We start from the raw sequence: 19,832 nt of genomic DNA, 5'->3' as shown, positions 1-19,832 counted from the left end.
CTGGTGCTAGGCTTAACTACCTGAGTTGGGTTGGAAATCAACAGTTGTAATGACCACGGGCTAGGCTGCACACAGCTATCCAGTATCTTTGGAGGATTTGTTTGAGGTGTGCTAATCCTGCTTTCCTGCTGTTCCCTTGCACAGTTTATGTGAACACGTCCTACAGCCTCATTTTTCCACTTGCAGGGTAAGATACAAGGTTAATTTATTGGTAAGAAATCAAATCTTACGTTAGAGTGGTCCTGTGGTGCTGAGGCTCAAAATGCATGGCATCACTCCTAGGCCAAATTCTCCCTTCTCTGCCCAGAGTGGCAGGAGCTTGCAGATGTGCAACCAATGTGGGTGCCAAAGAAAGCCATAGGAAAGCTGCACAGACCTTTCCCTGTTCCTTATTGTATGGACAAGGTGCATTTCAAAAAACTGACAGGCCTCTGGGTGACTCTGAAAAGGCAGAGATCTCCTGGGACTTCCCCAGACAAATTCAGCCATCAGCACTACATGGAGCTGAGGGTGTTGCTTTCTCTCAGCCAAAATTGAAGGTGTAAGGCTGGCACAAACTACAGTAAGTTCTTGCTGGCAATAACGCCCTGCAATACACACTTGTTCTGTTCAGGGTTAGGAGGCAATGTTATCCTTCCATGGCACTACCAGTGGGATGCCCTGGTGTGGGCAGGCTCAGAAAGCTGTTCAAGAAGGAGCCTGGCCTCACAGCTGGCATCACCCACACTCACACTCAGCCTTCTCACAGTGTGGGGCACAGGCAGCAGCTGCAGCTAGAGGAAGGAAGGGCAGAGTCCAAACAGAGAGATAAACCAGACTGACCAAGAATATTTTCAGTGCCTTAAAACTCCAGTGTGATTTGTGTGTGTGTGTGGTGTGTGTGTGTGTGTGTCCTACAGAAGTCTGCTGGAGCGGCTACCCCTCCCACAGCCCAAAGTGCTAAAAAAGCAGTTAAACCTAAAGCCAAGAACCCTAAACACTCCCTCCCACCTCCCACCACCCCAGCCCTTCTCCCCCCCACATCCCAGCCCACCCCTCTCCCTTAAAGAAGAGACCCGCCCCCATGCATATTCTTGGCCTATATCATTATGAATTTTCTACAAATTAGAGACAGATCAGAAAAAAGAGTGAAAGGGTGAGGGGAAGGGCTGCAGGAGTGAATAGTGGTACCAGTTCCTCTCCCCCCACCCCCCACTAAAATTGAACACCTGTACAATGCAGTTCCACTATGGTCTCAGTATAATGTCCACATGCACAGGCTTAAAGCTAAAAACCCTTTGTCATCCGAAGAATTAAAAAGTCCAAATGCAGTGAGCTCTCCTCCTTTTTTTAGATACAGATGTTGGTGTCCTCAATTCAACCATTTACATAGGTAGGGATTTCTTTTGTGCTCTGGGACTCAGCAGCTGTGGAAATACTTCCTGTGGCAAAGAACAAAATAAAAGTCAGTAAATAACATGCATATTTAGTCAAGGAAGATGACTGCAGGTATCATCTTGATGGCCTTTGGGATTCAGCTGTTACAGACTGACACATACTTTCCTGAAATATTTTCTTGTCATTCAAACACTGAAGGTGATGTCCTGTTCTTTTGCTAATGAAGATGATTCACCCATGTTGAACAGCAGAGGGAAAGGCAGGAGCAGAGAGGTGGAGGGAAGGAGGGGTTGAGGTCCTCAGTGGAAATGTGGATCATTTGCAATGATAAAGTGTTGGAGATTTCATAAATGACCTTAAGCTTTGCATTTGCAAAAGAAGTGCCTAAACCACTCACATCCAGAAAACAGGAAAGTGAGGTTTTGCTGCTAGAGTTTGGAGAGAAAATTAAATGATGCAATGACATTAATTCTGATTCCTCCAAGGCAGGATCCCTGACTGTTAGCCAAAGGTGATGAAAAAAAAAAAAAGTTTCTGAACAAGCATACAAAAGAGAAACACCCAATTACAGTCTTGCTTTGTTTTCCCAAAAGAAAGAAAACTCATTAAAAAAGAAATTGCTGATTTCCAGAAACAGATGAGGTGGTTGTAATAGGAGAGTGCCTTCTCACTTTCTATTCTTTTCACACCTAGGTCCAGACCTTCTCATTTTGTCAATGAGCTCTGATTCAGTTTTCTCATTCATCTCACTGACAGGATGGAAAAACAGCCTTAGGAAATTTGTTGGACTGATTCCTTTTGATACATAATTGAGTCTGTGTATCTCACACATTTAACTTTAGTGCTCATTTGTGCAGCCACAGGTGCAAACCAAGGAGCTGTAAAACCAATTTCTGGTTCAGTGCAGTGTCCAGTAGTACAGCTGAAAAATGTATAAAATTCTGGCTGGTATAGAAAACCAGAAATGCTATAGATGCACTAAATGAAAACCTGCCCCCAAAATTTGCTTTTGATTTCTCTTATCCTGGAGCCTTCTAGGGTTTAAGTTTCCACCTCCAGCAAGAGCAGTTTTGAAGGTACCTTGCATAGAGCTAGCAGTTACTGACCCTTTCCATTGCAGTCTGAGTGACCTGTGAACATATGTTTTTCCCTGCTCCTGGAACAGCATGAACCACCACCACTGCATTCTTTAAAATGGGGAAGCTTAAAGCCCAAAGCTCACCCAATTCTAGAGAGTTCCTAACTTGAAATTGGGTGTTTCTCTCTTAGCAGCTTACAGCAATTTTGCCTTGGAGGTTTCTAGAGAGGAAAAAAAACAACAAAAAAAACCAAAACAAAACAGAACAAAATTGTTAAAGTTTAGGACCCACCGCTCTGGGTCTTGGCTTGAAATCTCTTGGTGATCCACAAGCTTTTTGGAAGTCCTCTGTCCAGACTACCTTGGTTGCATTTCCTTTCCTTGGGTTCTGGACTGTGGCCTGAGGTTGCTCTGTATGGGGAATACCACACGGCAAGGTTGGTCCCCTCACTCCGTTCTGTGTTCTGCTAAGCAGGGGTATCCAAGTCTGCTGATGGATAGCTGCTTAAAAGCTTTTAATAGCTAAAAAAATCTCCTTAGTGAATGGGTTAGGAGAGATCAGCATTGACAGCAGCGAAACTTCCAGCTAAGACATCAGTTTCATCCAAGAGCCTTTCTCCTTTTTCCTCCCAGGTTGTTCCACAGGCTGCAATCTTAGCACATCACACTCCCTCCTTTAAATGCCCTTTTCCTTGTTCTCTCCCTACAGTAGCCATGACTCCAAGCCTGCTTTAGCAAACACTCCAATAGATTTTAGGAACATCCTCAGGTATGAGATACAAGGTTTGTTTAGGCTGACAAAATTCTGCAAATAAGGAATCTCAGTTGCAACTGTGCTTCACTCCTGCCTAAGTCACAGAGTCACGAAACTGTTGGGATTGGAAGGGACCTCTGGGGAACAGTCCAACCCTAGACCTCTAGTCCAACCCCCCTGCTAAAACAATTTCACCCAGAGCAGGGTGCACAGGATCGTGTCCTGGAGAGTTCTGAATATCTCCAGATTAGGACACTCCACAGCATCCCTGGGCAGCTTTTTCTTTTTAATTCTTTTAAAATAGGTGCATGTCCTTATTTGCAGGGGTACCTCCAGTCTGGACCTATGGAATTGTCACCTCATGAGTGAAGCTGAGTGTTGTCTAGGCAGTCCTGGCTTTAGCAGAACATGTCTCCAGACAGAAACCTCCCTGCTCTGTTCCCAGTACTTCTACCGTAGCCAGGGTAACAGAAAACAGACTGATCCCAGAATGCCCTGTCCAGATCTATTCACTTCAGGTCCTAAAAAAAGCCTGCTTTTGGAAATGATCAAACACAGAGGCCTGTGGGAGAAGTCAGCTGGAGGATTAACCCAGCTGTCCAATATTGAGATCCCAGGTTTTACTTAGTTTATTTGGAAATCAGCCAGACTAACACTGCTGCTGGAAACAAGGTCTGGCACAGAACACAGACTCCAGCAGTCAAAACATGAGCAGATATTTAGCTTTTAGGTATTACTTACCAATCACCTGCTCACCTCCATGTTCCAGGTGAGGGTGGCTGAAGTTCTTCTGGATATGGGGCTTAGCCCCACAACTATATCAGCCCCAGCAAAATAAATTACATTGCCAGCAGGATATTTTTGAGAAGGGGAGGGGATCTACGTAGAGCAACTAGGAGAGAGAAAAAGCCTAAAGTTGTTTCCCTCCCTTTCATCACATGGGAGTGAGAAGAGGGAAGAGTTAGAAGGTTTCCTGTAGCAAAACTAATGTTGCAGCAGAAGAGGATGGGAGGAGGATTGTGCAGGAATATGGGAAGAGGGGAGACTGAGAAAAAGGTTAGCCAATTATAAGTCAGAGTCTGACCAGCTGCAGGATGCTGCAAGTTATTTACCTATGGGGTGGACTTCCAACTTCTCATCTACTAGTTGCTCAGGGCTCATCAGCTCACTTTGAGGGACATTAGGTATGCTTTCCCTCTGACTGACTGGACTGACCATCTCTTGATCTTTTTCATTCTGCATCTGTGCATATATATTAAGGCCAGGAATCTTCCTAAAACATTAACAGAAACCATCATTGTGTGGTATTCTGGCAGATGATGTAGTATCAGCTTTTACAAACCAAAAAAACAACTCACTCAGAAAAAGAAAACCCAGCAAACAAACCCCAAACACCTCAGTGAAAGGCAGCAACGGAGAGAAGGAAATGGCTCAGGGAAGGTCATACCTTTTGAACTTGTAGATGACAAACACTGCAAGTCCCACAAAAACAACAGAGAGGAGCATCAGCATGGCTGAACCACTGTGACTGGGAGTGAGGTCCACCAGGGGAGCTGCAAGGGAGGAGAAGGTTAGAGCCACCCCCAGCCTGAAGTGAAAGCTGCTCCCTCCAGAAATACAGTTCATTCTCCCCTCTTATTGCACTTGCAGCAGGTCTACACATCTCCTGGCCTTCTCTCCCTTTTTAATCCACCTAGGAAGAAACCCAAGTTCAGATCACCTGTGGTGCTCAACATACCCCCCGACGTGAAGTTCCACAGCCTTCCCCTTAAAAGACCTTCTTCAGATTCAAGGAAAAAACCCAGATTCAAGAAAAAAACCCAAAACACACCAAAACCAATCTTAATCAGACAAAGAGCCTCTCAGTATTTCTCTCATAGTTTTGCTCACCATCTTGCCATAACCCCTCCCAAAATAATGCCACCCAACCCATTCAGAAGCACGGATTTCCCAGAAATACAAAGTGAATGGTATTAAACAGAGTTTCTATCACTCTCACACACATATACAGGAAGGCAGTGAGCCTCCAACCAGTTTCACACATAGGAGGAGAGTCAGTTGTTCATGCAGACCCTGTACTGCAGACAGACACAGCGTCCCAGCTGTGCCATGACAAGGAGCAAACACATCTCCACACACAGAACATGGCCCAGGTAGTGCCCTCCTCTGCAGGGCAGTCAAAGCCAACTTGAACTGCTGCCAAACACATCCTCCCCCTCTTGCACCTCTTCACATGCACTGAACAGACCCCTCCTAAACCAGAGCTAAAAGACACAAGCAAACAGGCACACACAAGCAAAGGCACACACATTACAAACACATGTATTTTCAGCTTCACACCCAGACTGATAAAGCAAAAATCTACAAAGAGAAGTGAAAAACCTTCCCCTTCCAACATGTAGCAGGAACCAGAATGAAAGCATCCATTATTATGAATTCCTTGCACATCTCCACTCTGTCCCCTCTCCATCTGTGTTTTGTGGGTCTCTGCAGCTCTGTGGGATGACAAAGTGGCTCTCCAGCCTATTCAGATTCAGCATTACTCAATGTTCTTTCTCTAATGCTGCACTGAGAGCCTAGTAATAAACAGCTATTTAACTGCTTTGTGAGGAATATTGGCATATTTTCCTCTGCCTTAGAGCTGAAGTTGTTGTCTGTTGAGCTGGGGACATTGGTTTGTTTTTATCTCATGAGAAGGAGGAATGAACACGATGAATGAATTGCAATCTGTTGTCTATAATTGCCATTAATTAATCCTTCCTCCAGTGTGTCTGGACAAAGACAGAAGTCTGATATATGCTGAGGCCAACGCCTGTCATTCTGCTGTGCTCCAGGGAATGCACATGCTCTCACACATAACACACACACAGACACAGAGGGTCATTTCTACGGGTTCTGCTTGAATGTCCACTCCAAGCGACTTTAGATACCTGCATTTTGCGGGTCCTCTGCTGCAGAAAGTGCTGCTGTGTGTGGGCAGGCACACACAGAGGGGAACATACACGTGCACTGAGGCACGGCAACATAAATGTAGGTGTTCACATACATGTGTGTGTACACTTCCAAAAACACGTTGAGCTTTGTGGTTCAGCCGACTACAGCTCATAGCTACCAGAGTCCAACACAAAACCAGTGAAAAGGCTGGGAAAGAAGGGATAGCACAGCCCAGAGCAGCACCTATGAGTATGTGCATCCCCTGCAACTGTGTTTTCTAAGGGTTGCCTGTGGCACTGTGCTGTGTTCCAGGTTTCCCTGCCTCATTTTATTTATTTTTTAATAAAAGCTTGGATTTCCAAAGGCCAGATCTTCTTATTTTCTAACAACCAAAACAATAGCTTTCAGCAGGGAAGTAAGTCTCTCATGGCTTTTTGCCAAATTTTAAACTGATGCCTAGAGAGGCTAATTGGAACAGAGGCTAGACAGAGTTAAAGGAATAAAGCAGGTATTTATTAAAAGGCCTTCCAAGGATACACCTGGGGCAGTACAAGAGTCTGGCCATGGCTACACCCAAGACAGACCTAAGAAGGATGTAAGATGGACGGCGTGTCACGAATTTTCACACTTTTACAAGTTTTGGTTCATTTATATATTGGGGTTAATTGTTCAATTACAGCTTCAGGTTGTGAAGTCCCATCCTCCCCGTTTGCTCTCCTCAATTCACTGTTGTTTATACTTTTTGGGCCTGAAGCTGCAACGGTGTCCTTGGTTCTCAGGCTGGAAAAAGGATTGTTTTGCCTAACTAAGCTGAGAAGGGAACTTGCTAAAACTTTATAAGAAGTTCATGGTTACATACTAATGCGGTACAGAATGTGGAAAATAGGAAAGATAAAACTTAAGGCATCAAAACTATTTACAAGTTTTGGTATCATGAAATTGATACTTAAGAGTATCAATCAATTGATACTTAAGAGATATTCTCTCTTTTACTTAAGAGAACAGTCATGACCTCTGCAGCTTGTTAAGGAGACATAATCCCTCAAAGACCTCACAGTGGCTGTTCTCTGGGTTTTTAATACATAGTTTGGCCATCCAAGCTCATTTTGCATTCTTACTGAATTCTGTTTCTGCAAGAGACAAAATCCTGTAGTGTTCCTATCGGACACTGTGAGTCCAGTTACAGCAATCACTCAGCAGTGGCTTTGAGGGAGTACAACAAAGCCTACCTGGCAGAAAAAATGAATGTTTGTATCTGTTATGGACAAAAAGTATTCCTTCCTGGTGTCTGTGTGTAAATACAAATAAAATGTGAGTTTTTGGTAAAAATTATGAACAATTGCAAGTAACTCCATTTTTTAAGCTGATGTATGCCTTTGGTTTTAACTTGTCTAAAAATAAGGTCATCTGTTCCACAGCTAATGGAAAGCAGAAACATATAGCAATATTCCCAGCACAGATATTAGAAAGCTCTGCTTAGGAAAAATGAAATATTGAAATGCCCAGGCCTTTCTTTTAGGGGATTTAAATGCAGTCACATTACACCCTTTCTTAACAGTCTCTTTGTTCTTACTGCTTACAAGGCAGCACATGGACTGACACCTGGTTGAGCAGTTCCATTCACACCACAAAAAGCTTTTTGGAGAGCAGTTTGCTGGCACAAATGAACTGAGGGTTTAAGTTTGCAAGTGATCAAACAAAGCTGATACCAAGTGATCAGAATTGTCAGCACTGCCTGGGGAAAATGAACTCCTAAGAGTGTGGATTGGTTTGTCCCATCTCTTGTAATAGTTAAGTAGGACTGTGCTGTGAAATGATGTTTTAGCATGCAGAATAGACAGTGACATATGTAATCAAGCACGAGGACTTCAGAGATGACTTGTTTTGAGATACGATTAGCTAAAGTCCAAACTGCCTGATCTTAATTTTGTGCATATCTATACTGATTCTAGTCTTTCAGACTGCTGAACAGCTTTTGAGCAGTGTTTAGTTGCTTTGAATGTTTGTTGACTCCAGGATATGTGAACGTATCCAAGGCTAGCAGGTAGCTTTTGTACCGTGTGACCCAGGCTGAAAATGCCTTGGTGCTGCTTTGCTGAATATTTCAGAGACGACCAAGAAACACACACTTCTACTGCTACTTATACCACGTTTCCTAAAAACCAGTAAATTCTTGCACCTAAGAAAACAAAAGGATTAGCTGTAAACGCAAAAGCCACTATATCTTTTTGGCATGATATAGAAAGGTGAGGTAGAGTAGACATTTTAATGTCAGCTTACACACTGTGCTATTATTGTGATATAAAAATAAGAAATGTTTAAAATACAGCTGATAGCACACTACTACCATTGATATTGCTTGCTGTGCTACAGGGGAGCACAGAAGGCATACACAGAGAGAGGATACTCACCTGCTGTTAAATGGGCAGCATGGACAAGGATTCGAACTCCTGGCTTCAACTCAAAATGGACCAGGTTTTGATTCAGTTTCTGGATCAGTGTTTCTGAAATCTAGGAAGGAAAAAGTCCAACCGACCAACCAACAAAAAGAGAGAGAGAGAGAGAGAGAGAGAGAGAGAAAATAAGAAATGCATATGTTTCTTGATCATTGGTTTAGATTGCCAATAGGTGGGTAGGAAATGAAGCTGCAGGCAAAGCAAAGATTTTGCAGACTTTCCAAGCACAGATTCCCATCACCTCACAATGAAAGATTTTGGACAGAGTGTTTTGTGTATGGTCAGCACTGACTGCTGACTGAGCAACAAGGTGCCCTGTCACAGCTCTGTGGGAGCAGCAAAAGGGAATTGAGCCCCAAAGGAACATTCCACCCACATGTGAAAGTGGCCACAGGACCAGCCAGCAGCAGCACATCAGTGAACTCATTCACTGTTCAAGGGAAAAGGAACATTTCAATTGTTAATGAACACTTGCTCGTTATAAATAACTTCTTGCTTGTTGAGTGGCCAGCTCCATGCTCTTAGAGGATGTTCATAATATGTGATATACCTGAATAAAAATGAATGGTTCAGATCCTTGCCACAGCCTGCAGTTAATTTTCAAGTTCTAAAAGCAAATTTAATTTCATCAGCTCTCTGAGATTCAAGACAGCTGCTCCCTAATCCTTAAATATGTACCAGAACCAGCTCAAATCTGGAAGTGTTTACTGACTACAGAATGTGGCTTAAACAAAATGCATGTTCCATCTCTTCTTATGGGTTAGAAGCATAACCCACTCTCTTCCATGGGGAGATATTTCACAGATATTTCAGATCATCAGATTATCTTTCCAAAACTGACAACATCAACAGGGTCCTAGCAGAAATGAAGCACATTACTCATCCTTTAAGGACACAACAGAAAAGATGAGCATTTGCTGAGATAAGACCCCATGAAATGAGTATTTGTGCAGTAAAGGAGCCAAACTTTGGTCCGATCTGTTGGCAAACATGCCTCTTTTTTTTAAGTCAGTTTGTAGCAATATGCACAGATCTACTGTTTCCACATCACACTTCATTACACATAAGTTCTAGGCATGCTGCCATTAAAAAACAAAATCTAGACAGATTAATCAAGGAATGGAAGCCTACAACATGGTGTTGACAGTCTGTTGTGTGTCTTTTGTATGTTCATTTGCCTGATGTTTCATGCATTTCACATTTTCTTACAGCCAAGATCAATTTTACCATTGAACAGTCACAGTTCCCCAGACTGGCTTATTAGGGAGAGGTGATCGGAAAACGGGAAACACAACATCCCCCGTAACCCTTAATATGCAGTTGCTGAGAATGTGTTTTTATAGCCATACCAGGATCAAGTGGAATTGTATTCTAGTGCTCACCACTTAATTCGTTTTAAATAAATCCTTATTCCTTCTTGAAGATTAATGAAAAATTGTCAGAAAAAAGAACATTTCAATAATTTTTACACCATCTTTTTCATGTTCTTCATTTTTGTCTGGTTGAGCTATTTCAGTAAATTCTACCCAGATATGATTAGATGTTCCTTAGCTATCATTCATCACAGTATGAGATTTATCTGCTTTTTATTTTTTTTAACATTCTTAATGGTTCTTTCAATACTCTTGGCTCATACACTTCATTTCTGGCTGCTGATCACTTGAATAGGTGCCTTTGGTCCAATATCAATTTGGCAGTAACTCTTACAGGCATTTTATTTATACTTTTAAATATATCTCTTTTAAGTTACAATTTATTTCATGGGTGCCAGAATGAGCAGTAAATATATTTTTTCCAATAGCAAGAAAAAATACCACCTGCATTCAAAGAGCCATCTGTTGAGCTCAGAGCAGCAGGGATGGTGACACAAAGATGTGCAGTACATGAAGAATGCCTGGGAAGCAAATTATAGCCCTCTTTAAGGATTTGAGCATATTAATAACCAAGATTGACAACTATAAAAAGTTTTTCATCTCTAAAACTAGAGCAACAGATGCAGATTAATATTCTGTAAACCAGGTACATTAATGGCTCATGGAGCTAATGGGAAAAGTATCATCCTGGCTGTATCCAGTCCCACATAAAACCTAACAGCTCTCCTCCATAATCCTGCAGGAATTTTCCTTCCTGCTCTGAGATCCTGATGTTGCTGGGGCAGCTGAGCCTCTGGAAAGAGAAAAGAAAAACAAATACAGGACAGTAAACTAAAGAAAGGAGACAACATTGTGTGTCATTCCTCTTCAACACATTAGCTGCACAAAATGGCAGGGAAAGAGCAGAGGTAAAAAACATATATGATGCCTTCTATGCAAGCAGAGGCTTACTGTGACATGTAACTGAGCCTGCAGCTAGCAAACATTGCTGTGCAGTACTGGAGAATGGTTTCCTCAAGGATTTTGGCAAGAAATGGAAGAATGGGAGAATCTGGAGAAAGTAAGCATGAGAAGGTACAAGAGATTTGGGCACTAGTGACTTGAGGGTACAATGAGATCTCCCCTGGCCTGTCCGCGAGCTCCTGTGGCACTGAGTGAAGAGGCAAAACAGCAGCTGAGAGGTGCTGTGGCTGCCTCCCAGCAGGCAAGGTGTGTGAGAGAAAAGTCAACAGGTATCCCTCTCTGGAGGGCCAATGGAAAAGAAAAACAGGAAGGAGAGAGACAGTAAGGGTGAAGTAGTAAGGAAAAGGAAAAAAGACAGAAAGGAAGAGTCACAACTGAAATTTATTCGTACTGTATTGCTTTGTTACTTGATTATGAATGAGGACTTCATTGTATAAGATCCTGTACAAATTCATCTCAGACTAAAATAATTTCTGCCTGAGACCATCAGTGTCTCAGCAGAGACTTCAAACAGCCGTAACTGTTCCAGGACTACACAGAAAGTGTCAGAACTGGCAGGAACACTGTTCACTCTGCGCAGAGTATAAAGCGTATTTCCTTGGCTTGATTAATTACATGTTCTCCCTGTGGCTTTTTTGTGTACAGTCTTTTTTTTTTTTTTTTTTTTTTTTTCTGGCCTTGTTCTGTATGGAATCTGAACAAGTGAAAAAAGTGAGTAACAACCTAAGATCTTCAAAAGTGCCAGAAGTTCTAGTGAGAATCAGACATCTGCCTTCCTCAGGCAGCTCTGGAGATTCCTGACACACATCTGAGGGACAAACAGATGCATTCAGACATATTTTTATAATGTTTGCTTATTTGGTACAATATTTTCATTTTTCTTTATGTGGAAAACAAGATTTTCTTCAAAACAGATATACAGATTGAAAATGTATTTCTGTACTCCTAAAAATTATCTGAAATAGAAACTGTACATAATGGCTTACCAAAGCTAGTATTTGAGGTCAGTGAGGAGCTTATATAGACCTCAAGGGCCAAATTCACATTGGGATTGGACACTGCTCTCCAAAGCTGGACCTGGCAATGTTTGGGGTCCTCACATGGCCCCAAAGGGACCTGTGCACTGAAAGGTCAGTCAGGACATTTGCTTTGAGATTGGAGAACAGACTCCTCTGCCTTTCTTACTCTATCAAGCTTATTTCTAGCTCAGTTATCAGACTTTAATCTAGGAGTGGTTCTGACTTGACTTGTTTATTAGTAAAGTGTCTTTCCACACAAAGGCTGATCTCAGCTGCTGAGGTAATAAAAAGGTTTCAATGATGAACATTCTGGGGTTTGTACTTCCCGTTATTTCTGCACTCAAAGTGATACCATGGATGCATTCTGGTTTAAAAAGCAGAAAAGGAAACATCAAAGTACCTTGACCTGTTTCAAAAATAGCAATGCAACTCCAGTTGAACAGTCAGACCTTCATCTGGGGAACAGGTTGGCCTCAGGCCTCCCCCTCTTCATCTCTGCCTCCTGAAGATGCAAGTAACTTAGCTGAACACAAAACTTCTTAGAATAGCAACCTCCTAATTTATAGTCTTCAAGAGTCTCTCTTGTGAAAATAATTAGCTTTCAGAATTAGTTTTGGTCCTTAACTGAGCCTCATTGACTTTATCTGCTTCATTTGCAGAATTAAGCATGATGTGCAAAAATAATTCAGTAATAGGAACTATTCTTCATGTATCATTTTTCATCAAAGGACACATAATGAATAATAATAACAGACAATTTGTGAATGGAAAAAAAAGAAAGAGATTCCAATTTAAAAATGGAACAAAACAAAAATTAATTTGACTTTTCTTAGCATTTTGTCAGATTTAGGACTGTAAAAGAACCATGTGAACCAAGAAGCAGAATTATCACTGAGAAGGGCATTTTCCCAAACCTTTATTGACTTTTGAAACCCCTGGTGTAAATTATCTTAGACTAATTGAATGTGATTCAACTGTGCCAGTATGCACTAGCTAAGAATCTTGATAATTTTATAGATACCGTGTAAAGATCTCAACTAATGAGTGCTACACTTCTATTCAATTCATTGAGCAAATCAATAAACAACTAAAGAAAGAATTATGCACATTGATTCAGTAGGAAGAGACTTGAACCAACATTGGGAAAGTGAAGCAGGAGTCAGGGCCAATGTGGATTACTTTAAACTGTGCCACTTGCCCTGGATAACCTTGGACACTTCACATGGGGCCTCTAAAGCTTGCTTGCCTTAGCACTGAAAAGAGCACAGCCACTGACTTACTGGCTCCTGCAGGAATTTCTTCAGATCTTTAATGAAAGATGCTAAATTCAAGCTGCTGGGAGTGCCCAGGGACACTGTGAGAGCACGAGGCAGAGGATATTCCTGTGGTTACTCTGGGACAAGAATGGAACAGCAGATATGAACCCAGAGAGAGCCTGGACATAAAAGCCAGGATCCACTTTTGATGAACAAAGGCAACCAAAAACAGTCTTGAGAATCAAGGACTGCTCTGTACACTGAGCAAAAGATGAGGAAGAGAGGGCTGACAGTCATGTGGCAGGAGTTAATTCAAAGGTGTTAAGACAAAAGATTTACACAGCCTCTCCTGTAGCACACAGGCAGCTATTAAGAAAAGCTGGCTACAGGAAAAAAGCCCCTGGTACAAGGTCTTTTGGTTCACCTTATTCCATTCTCTCCTCATCTGCCTCTACTTCTTAATACTGCCCCAACCTCCCTTAAGTACCACTGGGAGATTTGATCTTCCTTCAAAGACATAGATGTTAAAAAAATCTCTCCTAGTAAACATTAGATGATTTACCCCATATATCGACCTCTTCCTGGATTTTAATTTCCAGGACTGATTGGTGCAATTTTCTGTAAGATTTGAAGGCGTTCACTGTCATGATCTTATTGCTAAAAATATTTTGGTGATGGGCACCCCTGAAATACATCAGAAAGAAGGAAAATACTGAAAGCAAATACACTGAAACACTAAAGCTTAGGAGGGTGGGTGAAAGAAAACCGCAAACTATAAAATAAGATAGAAGTTCCATCAGCTGCAAAGAAGCAGATGTAAAACTAAATATGCTTTAAGGAAAGAATCCCAAGAGGTATATCCTTACAGGCTTCCTGAATGCCACTCTCAATGGTTTTAAATACACAAGAGGTATTTAATCTCTGCAGTTCATCACTGTCCATTTGATATTCAGTCATCCATGTCATTTCTCATCTCTTTGGCTGGATACAGATACTGGCCACAGCTGCAACATTTTGAGTACGGTTGGCTACCAACCAGCTGATGTTACCATTTGCCAAAGTCTCCATTCTGCTATGTTGCTGAGAACTCTTCTCAGAGAAAAGATTAATGGCCTCAAATGTCATTAACTATCTGCTCCTACCCCTGTTTTGCATTATTTCACAGTAATTTTGAGTAGGCCAGTGAAAAGCACCCAAATGGAGAACTAAAGAGAAATTCAGGCTAACACTGAAACCTTTACGTGAAAAATCACTTCAGAATTCTCATGTACCTCCTTCTTACATTTCATTTGACTAAAAGAAAATACATTTATTATGTTTGACAAAAAGCCCCCACTAGTAAACAACATGGAAAGAAGATAATTTGTGAAATGCATAAATAAAAAGATAACCCCTCAGAATCCTCCTATTGAGTAAAACCATACACTGAAATAAATAATCGTAACTCCCCTCTACTGAATTTTAAGTCAAATATTTTCCTACTGAGCATTCATTTTGAACTGGATTTGTGCTAAGAATAGCTCAATTTCTTGAAACGTTATTGTTAGAGATTTGCCTTTCACTGAAGAAAAAGAATTTTGTGCTTCTGAAGTAACAGATCTGAATTCTGTAATCATCAAATTCACCAATCCCATCCATGAAGATGGTGAAACAACAGAATTCTACCCCAGGTGGCTAGTGGCAATTCTGTTGTGGCTGTTTTTGCAAGATTTGGGATATTTCAGTGTTGTTGCAGTCATAGCATGCAAATCAAAGACCAGCATTTGACCATTGCCAATTATTTCTACATTTTTAAACAGGGTGGTAGTCTGTCCTCAGACAGACTGTTAAATGAAGCAGAGCAATCAAATGACCCAATTAAAAAAGAAAAAAAAAATTTAAGGGAAAAAAAAAAAAAAAAAAGGAAAGCCACCATATTCCTGTCATAAATATAAGATTTGGCAAATGTGTTTTGGGATTCTGCAGGATGAAAAGGCCTTTTGATTTTTTAGGAAACTATGAAGAATAACTTTGCAGTAACTGCAGAAAGTGGAGTGGATCAAGCACCTTTTTTTGTATTTATGTACTTATGGAATTGTCCTATGTTGACCATTGAGAAAAGTTCCCTAGTCTCACTGTAGCATGTTATTTTAGCTGTGAACAGCAGTCAAACTTTTCAAAAGTACTGTAGTCTCCAATGGAAAATATTAGGAATGCAGAGTTCATTTTTCTAAGTGCAAACAGATATGAAAATAATGGCTTCTATGTATACATTAAAAAAAAATTTGGGACAATTGTATGAAAGTGATACATCAAGTCAGGAAGAAAATGGCATTTACCATCTAACCACAGTCTCAAAGAGAGCATGAGACACAAATAGACTACCCTCATGGAAAACTGCATGGAAATGTACATTTGTCAAGTGGGGCACGACTGCAGTCCCACTATTACTGGCCTACTGTGTTCAGACTCATAAAACATGAGTGGCATAAAGGAGTATTATTGACTTGGATAAATGGGAAACCAAGACCTAGATTTTCAAGGGATAGTGGACATCTAAGTGCCTCTGAAGTCAATGGGAATTATGTACCTAGAGACGAGTAGCTGGACAGAGAGACCTAAATATATGTTTACAAAGCCAAATGAATATGATATCAGATAAAAACAGAACAGCTTAATCCATCTCAAGGGGAAACAGCAAGAAGCAGCCTCCCATGGTTATTAAATATGAATGAGATTTACTGGTAAATGTGAAAGTCCACAAAACCACATATACCCCTCATGGTTACCCATGGCAGAACAGGGGTCTAGCGCAGGTGATGAAGAAAGGAATCTCTAGAATGAAATGCTTCCTTAAGGAACCTTATTCCATTGCAGCACTTGTGTAAACTACTCCCATTTTATTCCCTCTACACTTGGAAGTTTATCTTCTAAATTAGAAAAAATAATTCAGAGCTGTAACTCCTTTGGGTGTGCACCTGCAAACTGGGAAACTCGCATACGTGCCTTTGAACAGCTTGTTCCTTGCCCATGAGCACAAAACAGACTTCTATTCCCACCAGAAAAGAACACTATACATCAGAAGTACCTCAGAAGCAACTTAGGCTGTAGCAATCAAGAGTATTTGCTCCTAGTACTCATTCCAGCAACTTCAAGCATGGGGAGAGGGTGCTGAATGAGCTTTGAAACACTTCGGGCAAGGCATAGTGAAGGATCACAGGCAAAATGGAGGACAAAACAGGAGGAGTATCAGAATATGCTTCAGAGCAGAGGGCAGAGACACCTTTTGTGGCCCTTGGGCAGTTCTCACTGAAAACCCCACCATTTTCTACTAAAGTTACTAGGAAGGGGAATGCAGCACCCACAGAATAACATTCTGACCATCCTAATTTTTATTCATAGGAAAGAGCTGGCTGCAAATGGCAAATAGTTTCTCTCTCCTCCAAAGGTTACCATTTGGACCCTGCAGGATGCCAGAGATGTTGATGGAGTTACACTGAAAATTTTATTTCTTCTTGTCCATAAAAAGGGCACAGAGAGCACTGCCAGGGCTTCCTTTCTCCACAGCGACAAAGACTCTGCTTTCACAAGAGAGAAAAAGAGAGGCATAAAAAGAGGAAGAAAGAGTAAGCTGCTGAGTGCTGGAAGGGAGCTGGGTCAGATGTAAATTTGAAAGTTTATGGACTGGCTTCCTTGCCAATTTGTGACGGAAGCGAGGAGAAGGGGAAATGAAGGAGAAAAGGAAAGAAAGATTTTGCAGAGCAGTAAGTCTCCATATTTTTTGTTTATTACATAGGTGGTGAAAATTGAAGAAGAAAGTCATTTGTCAAAAGAAAAGAAGACAGCTAGAAATGCTGAGCAAGGAAAAGCTTAAGAATATGGGTGACTTGGAGGTTTGAGGCTCACAGTTAAGTTAACATGGCTTGAGCCATGGACATGGAGTATGGAGAGGCAGAGGCGCTTCCCTCAGGGCCAAAATTATCTTTGTGTCTGGAATCTGAACTAAGTTGAGAGACAGCAAAGGAGCTATGGGACAAGAGGACATAATCTAGTGGTGCACATGGCAGTGTTAGGTTATCAATCAAACTCCATGGCATAAGAGGTCTTTTCCAACCTTAGCAATTCTATAATTCTATGACATTTCAGAATTTTTGCCCAGAACTGTTTTATCTTTTAATCACAATCCTGCTAGGCCCATCTGGTTGGTAGGACCTTTTGGGTCTGCGGAGGCAGAGTCCTTGAGTCATCACAACCTATTTCAGCTGTTCACAGAGAAAACAACCCACAGTGGCTCAGCCCCACCTCCAGCACCATGAAGAAGGCAGGCAGATTGTCCAATCCCACCCCTGTGCCTTAAACTAATGAAGTTCTGAACTGCCCAGGTTTACCCCCCCAGCTCTGTCCTCCAGTGCTTTCTGGACTCTTGACAGCGTCATAAACTTTGCTTCATGAAGCTACTCTGCAGTTCCTGTTGGCAGGAATCATCCCCTAAATCCTTCCTTCTTTCTTCCTGCTTCCATGAAGTAAACAGGACTTCTAAGGGAATACAAATGGGCATCTAAACTCGTAAAGACAGCTCCAAAGCCTGTTTCCAATGCTGGGGAAAAAAAACCCAAAACAACAAAAAAAGCCCAACAACAACAACAACAACAACAACAAAACAACCTGCCCAAACCAACCAACCAACCCCCAAAAAAACCAGAAACATAAGAAGAATCCCTGAGGATGTAATGTGTGTAACATTACCCAGTGAATCAGATGCATTCCTACCATAATTATCAATTCTAACCATACATAAATCCCATACACATGCAGATATATATGTCTCATATACACGCACACACAAAGAAATGCAAAAACATACGCTTCTCCAAGTAATGGGCATGATACCTGCTCTAGGTTTGCTTCTGTTCTTTTTTTTTCTCCTGTGCCATCTTGATATGGTAAAATGAAGAGTTCAGCAGATGTGGGCAGGCCAGGGAGCACTGCGACCAGAACATGCTTGCTGGAAATACCTGTAGCCTGATACACAGACAAATAATGGAGACAGAAACAGTGAGGATGGCACTGAATGCTGACAGTCTCTTCGCTAAGGCATTGCAGTACTCTCACCATGTCGGGTGCATCTTGTACATCTCATTGGCTGAAATTTTGGAGTCAGGACTTTAATATCCTCAATTTTGACACATTTTACAAATTCAGAGAAAAAGTACCCTACAGGCATTACTACCAGGGTCATCTCCAGTCTTACATTTCAGCTGATGCTCCACAATCAGATTGCCGAGTTATTACCCAGAAAAGGACCTAGTTTGGCCCTCAGGAAGTTTTGTTAGCCAAAGGAAGGAGAAACATAATTTGATGAATCTTCCTCCATTGCCTTTCTGTTGTGAATTATCCACCAAAGGCACTTAAATCTCAAGGTTTTGATTTAACCTGAAGTTTTCAAGTGCTGAATTCAGTTGGTCACTTTTAAAGTGGTAGGAAAAAAAGCACCTTCAGATACAAGGACAGATCACAGGTGCACCACAGAGATTCCCCTGCAGTAAGGACTTGGAAGCCTCTCAGACATCAACTGCTCTTAAACCTCAGGAATTCTTCTCCAGGTAGTTCAGGGGCAAAGACATGGAGGAGGTGCTCACTGGAGGAGCTGCTCGTTGGAGGAAATGGTGGATGCAAGACAAAGGGTCAGCGAAACTGATCATAAATCAGCATTTTCTGAGCTGGACCTGTAGATAACCCTACAACAACTGCTGACAGTCTAGGGAAAACTCTGTGGAGGCCCCTTCACCATACACTAAGGAAAAGCACGTGTTTTGATTTGTAAGGTGTTTTAAGAAAAAAACCCTTATAAATATATAAGGGTCTCTTTTATATTCTTTATGAGTGTTCTGTGAAGTCAGGGCTTGCATTATTTGTGCTTCTCTAACAGGTTGCCTTAAGGCGTCAAGAAAGACACAGTATTGCCTTCATTTTCAGAGGCTGGGAACAATTTTTTTTTCAAAAGTGGGAGACAGTAATCAGAAAATCAATGATGCGAGCAAATAATTATGATCAAAACAAGAAATAGGATATTTTGTGATAATATGAAATTATCTCTACTCAGAGTGAAGATCAGATTTTAGTACAGAACTATAATTTTTCTATGCAGAATTTTATCCAAGTCTGATGATACTCTGTAATAAGAATATAATACTTTAATAAAAGTTCATAAAAATTCTATAGCACAGCTATAATTTCCTATTGAATTATTTAGTTATTTGACTCATTTTTATACCTTTTACTTAATTGCTATAGAAATCTACTGGGTTTATCTTTAATTTTTACAGGAAGTTCTCACAAAGGCTTGTTTAAGGTGAATAATTTAGCTATAAAAGAGATAATTAGCAATCAATTTTTATTTTTTTAAATCAAATAACAAAAAGACTTTGTGTTTTCACTGCTCTGCTTTTGGAATGTAGCCTTGGTACTGTGGTTTTACAATTCTATGTTTTTAATGGTTTGATTTTGCTTTATTGAGATGTTTTTATTCTGAAAATTCATCCTGAAGATAAATGGATCCTTGAATACTTGATACAGAAATAAATATGTCAGAAGATCAAGATCCAGAAAATGCTCTTGTTTGCCCTTTCCTCCTGCCTTTTAA

The 19,832-nt window shown here is 41.1% G+C and overlaps 1 protein-coding gene across 3 annotated transcripts in view; it reads right to left on the bottom strand.

Annotated features, from left to right (window-relative positions):
• Nucleotides 1–1,048: 1,048 nt before the first annotated feature.
• SORCS1 (sortilin related VPS10 domain containing receptor 1) overlaps nucleotides 1,049–19,832 on the bottom strand; it is a 261,592-nt gene continuing 242,808 nt past the window's right edge. Inside the window, exons 23-28 of one of the 3 annotated variants that reach the window (XM_066190961.1) lie at nucleotides 18,080–18,211; nucleotides 8,555–8,654; nucleotides 4,657–4,762; nucleotides 4,322–4,482; nucleotides 2,748–2,866; nucleotides 1,049–1,421 (exon numbers count right to left, since the gene is read on the bottom strand). In XM_066190961.1, the coding sequence (XP_066047058.1) occupies nucleotides 1,365–1,421; nucleotides 2,748–2,866; nucleotides 4,322–4,482; nucleotides 4,657–4,762; nucleotides 8,555–8,654; nucleotides 18,080–18,211 (675 nt within the window). In that variant the 3' untranslated portion in view covers nucleotides 1,049–1,364. The remainder of the gene's footprint in view (nucleotides 1,422–2,747; nucleotides 2,867–4,321; nucleotides 4,483–4,656; nucleotides 4,763–8,554; nucleotides 8,655–18,079; nucleotides 18,212–19,832) is intronic. The other 2 variants (XM_066190963.1, XM_066190962.1) reach the window with 2 other exon arrangements.

The sequence above is a fragment of the Chamaea fasciata genome, unplaced genomic scaffold (genome assembly GCF_029207755.1).
Source record: "Chamaea fasciata isolate MVZ Bird 193981 ecotype frontalis unplaced genomic scaffold, bChaFas1.0.hap1 SCAF_9, whole genome shotgun sequence".
Classification (NCBI taxonomy): domain Eukaryota; kingdom Metazoa; phylum Chordata; class Aves; order Passeriformes; family Sylviidae; genus Chamaea; species Chamaea fasciata.
This window is presented reverse-complemented; position numbering and strand designations above follow the sequence as displayed.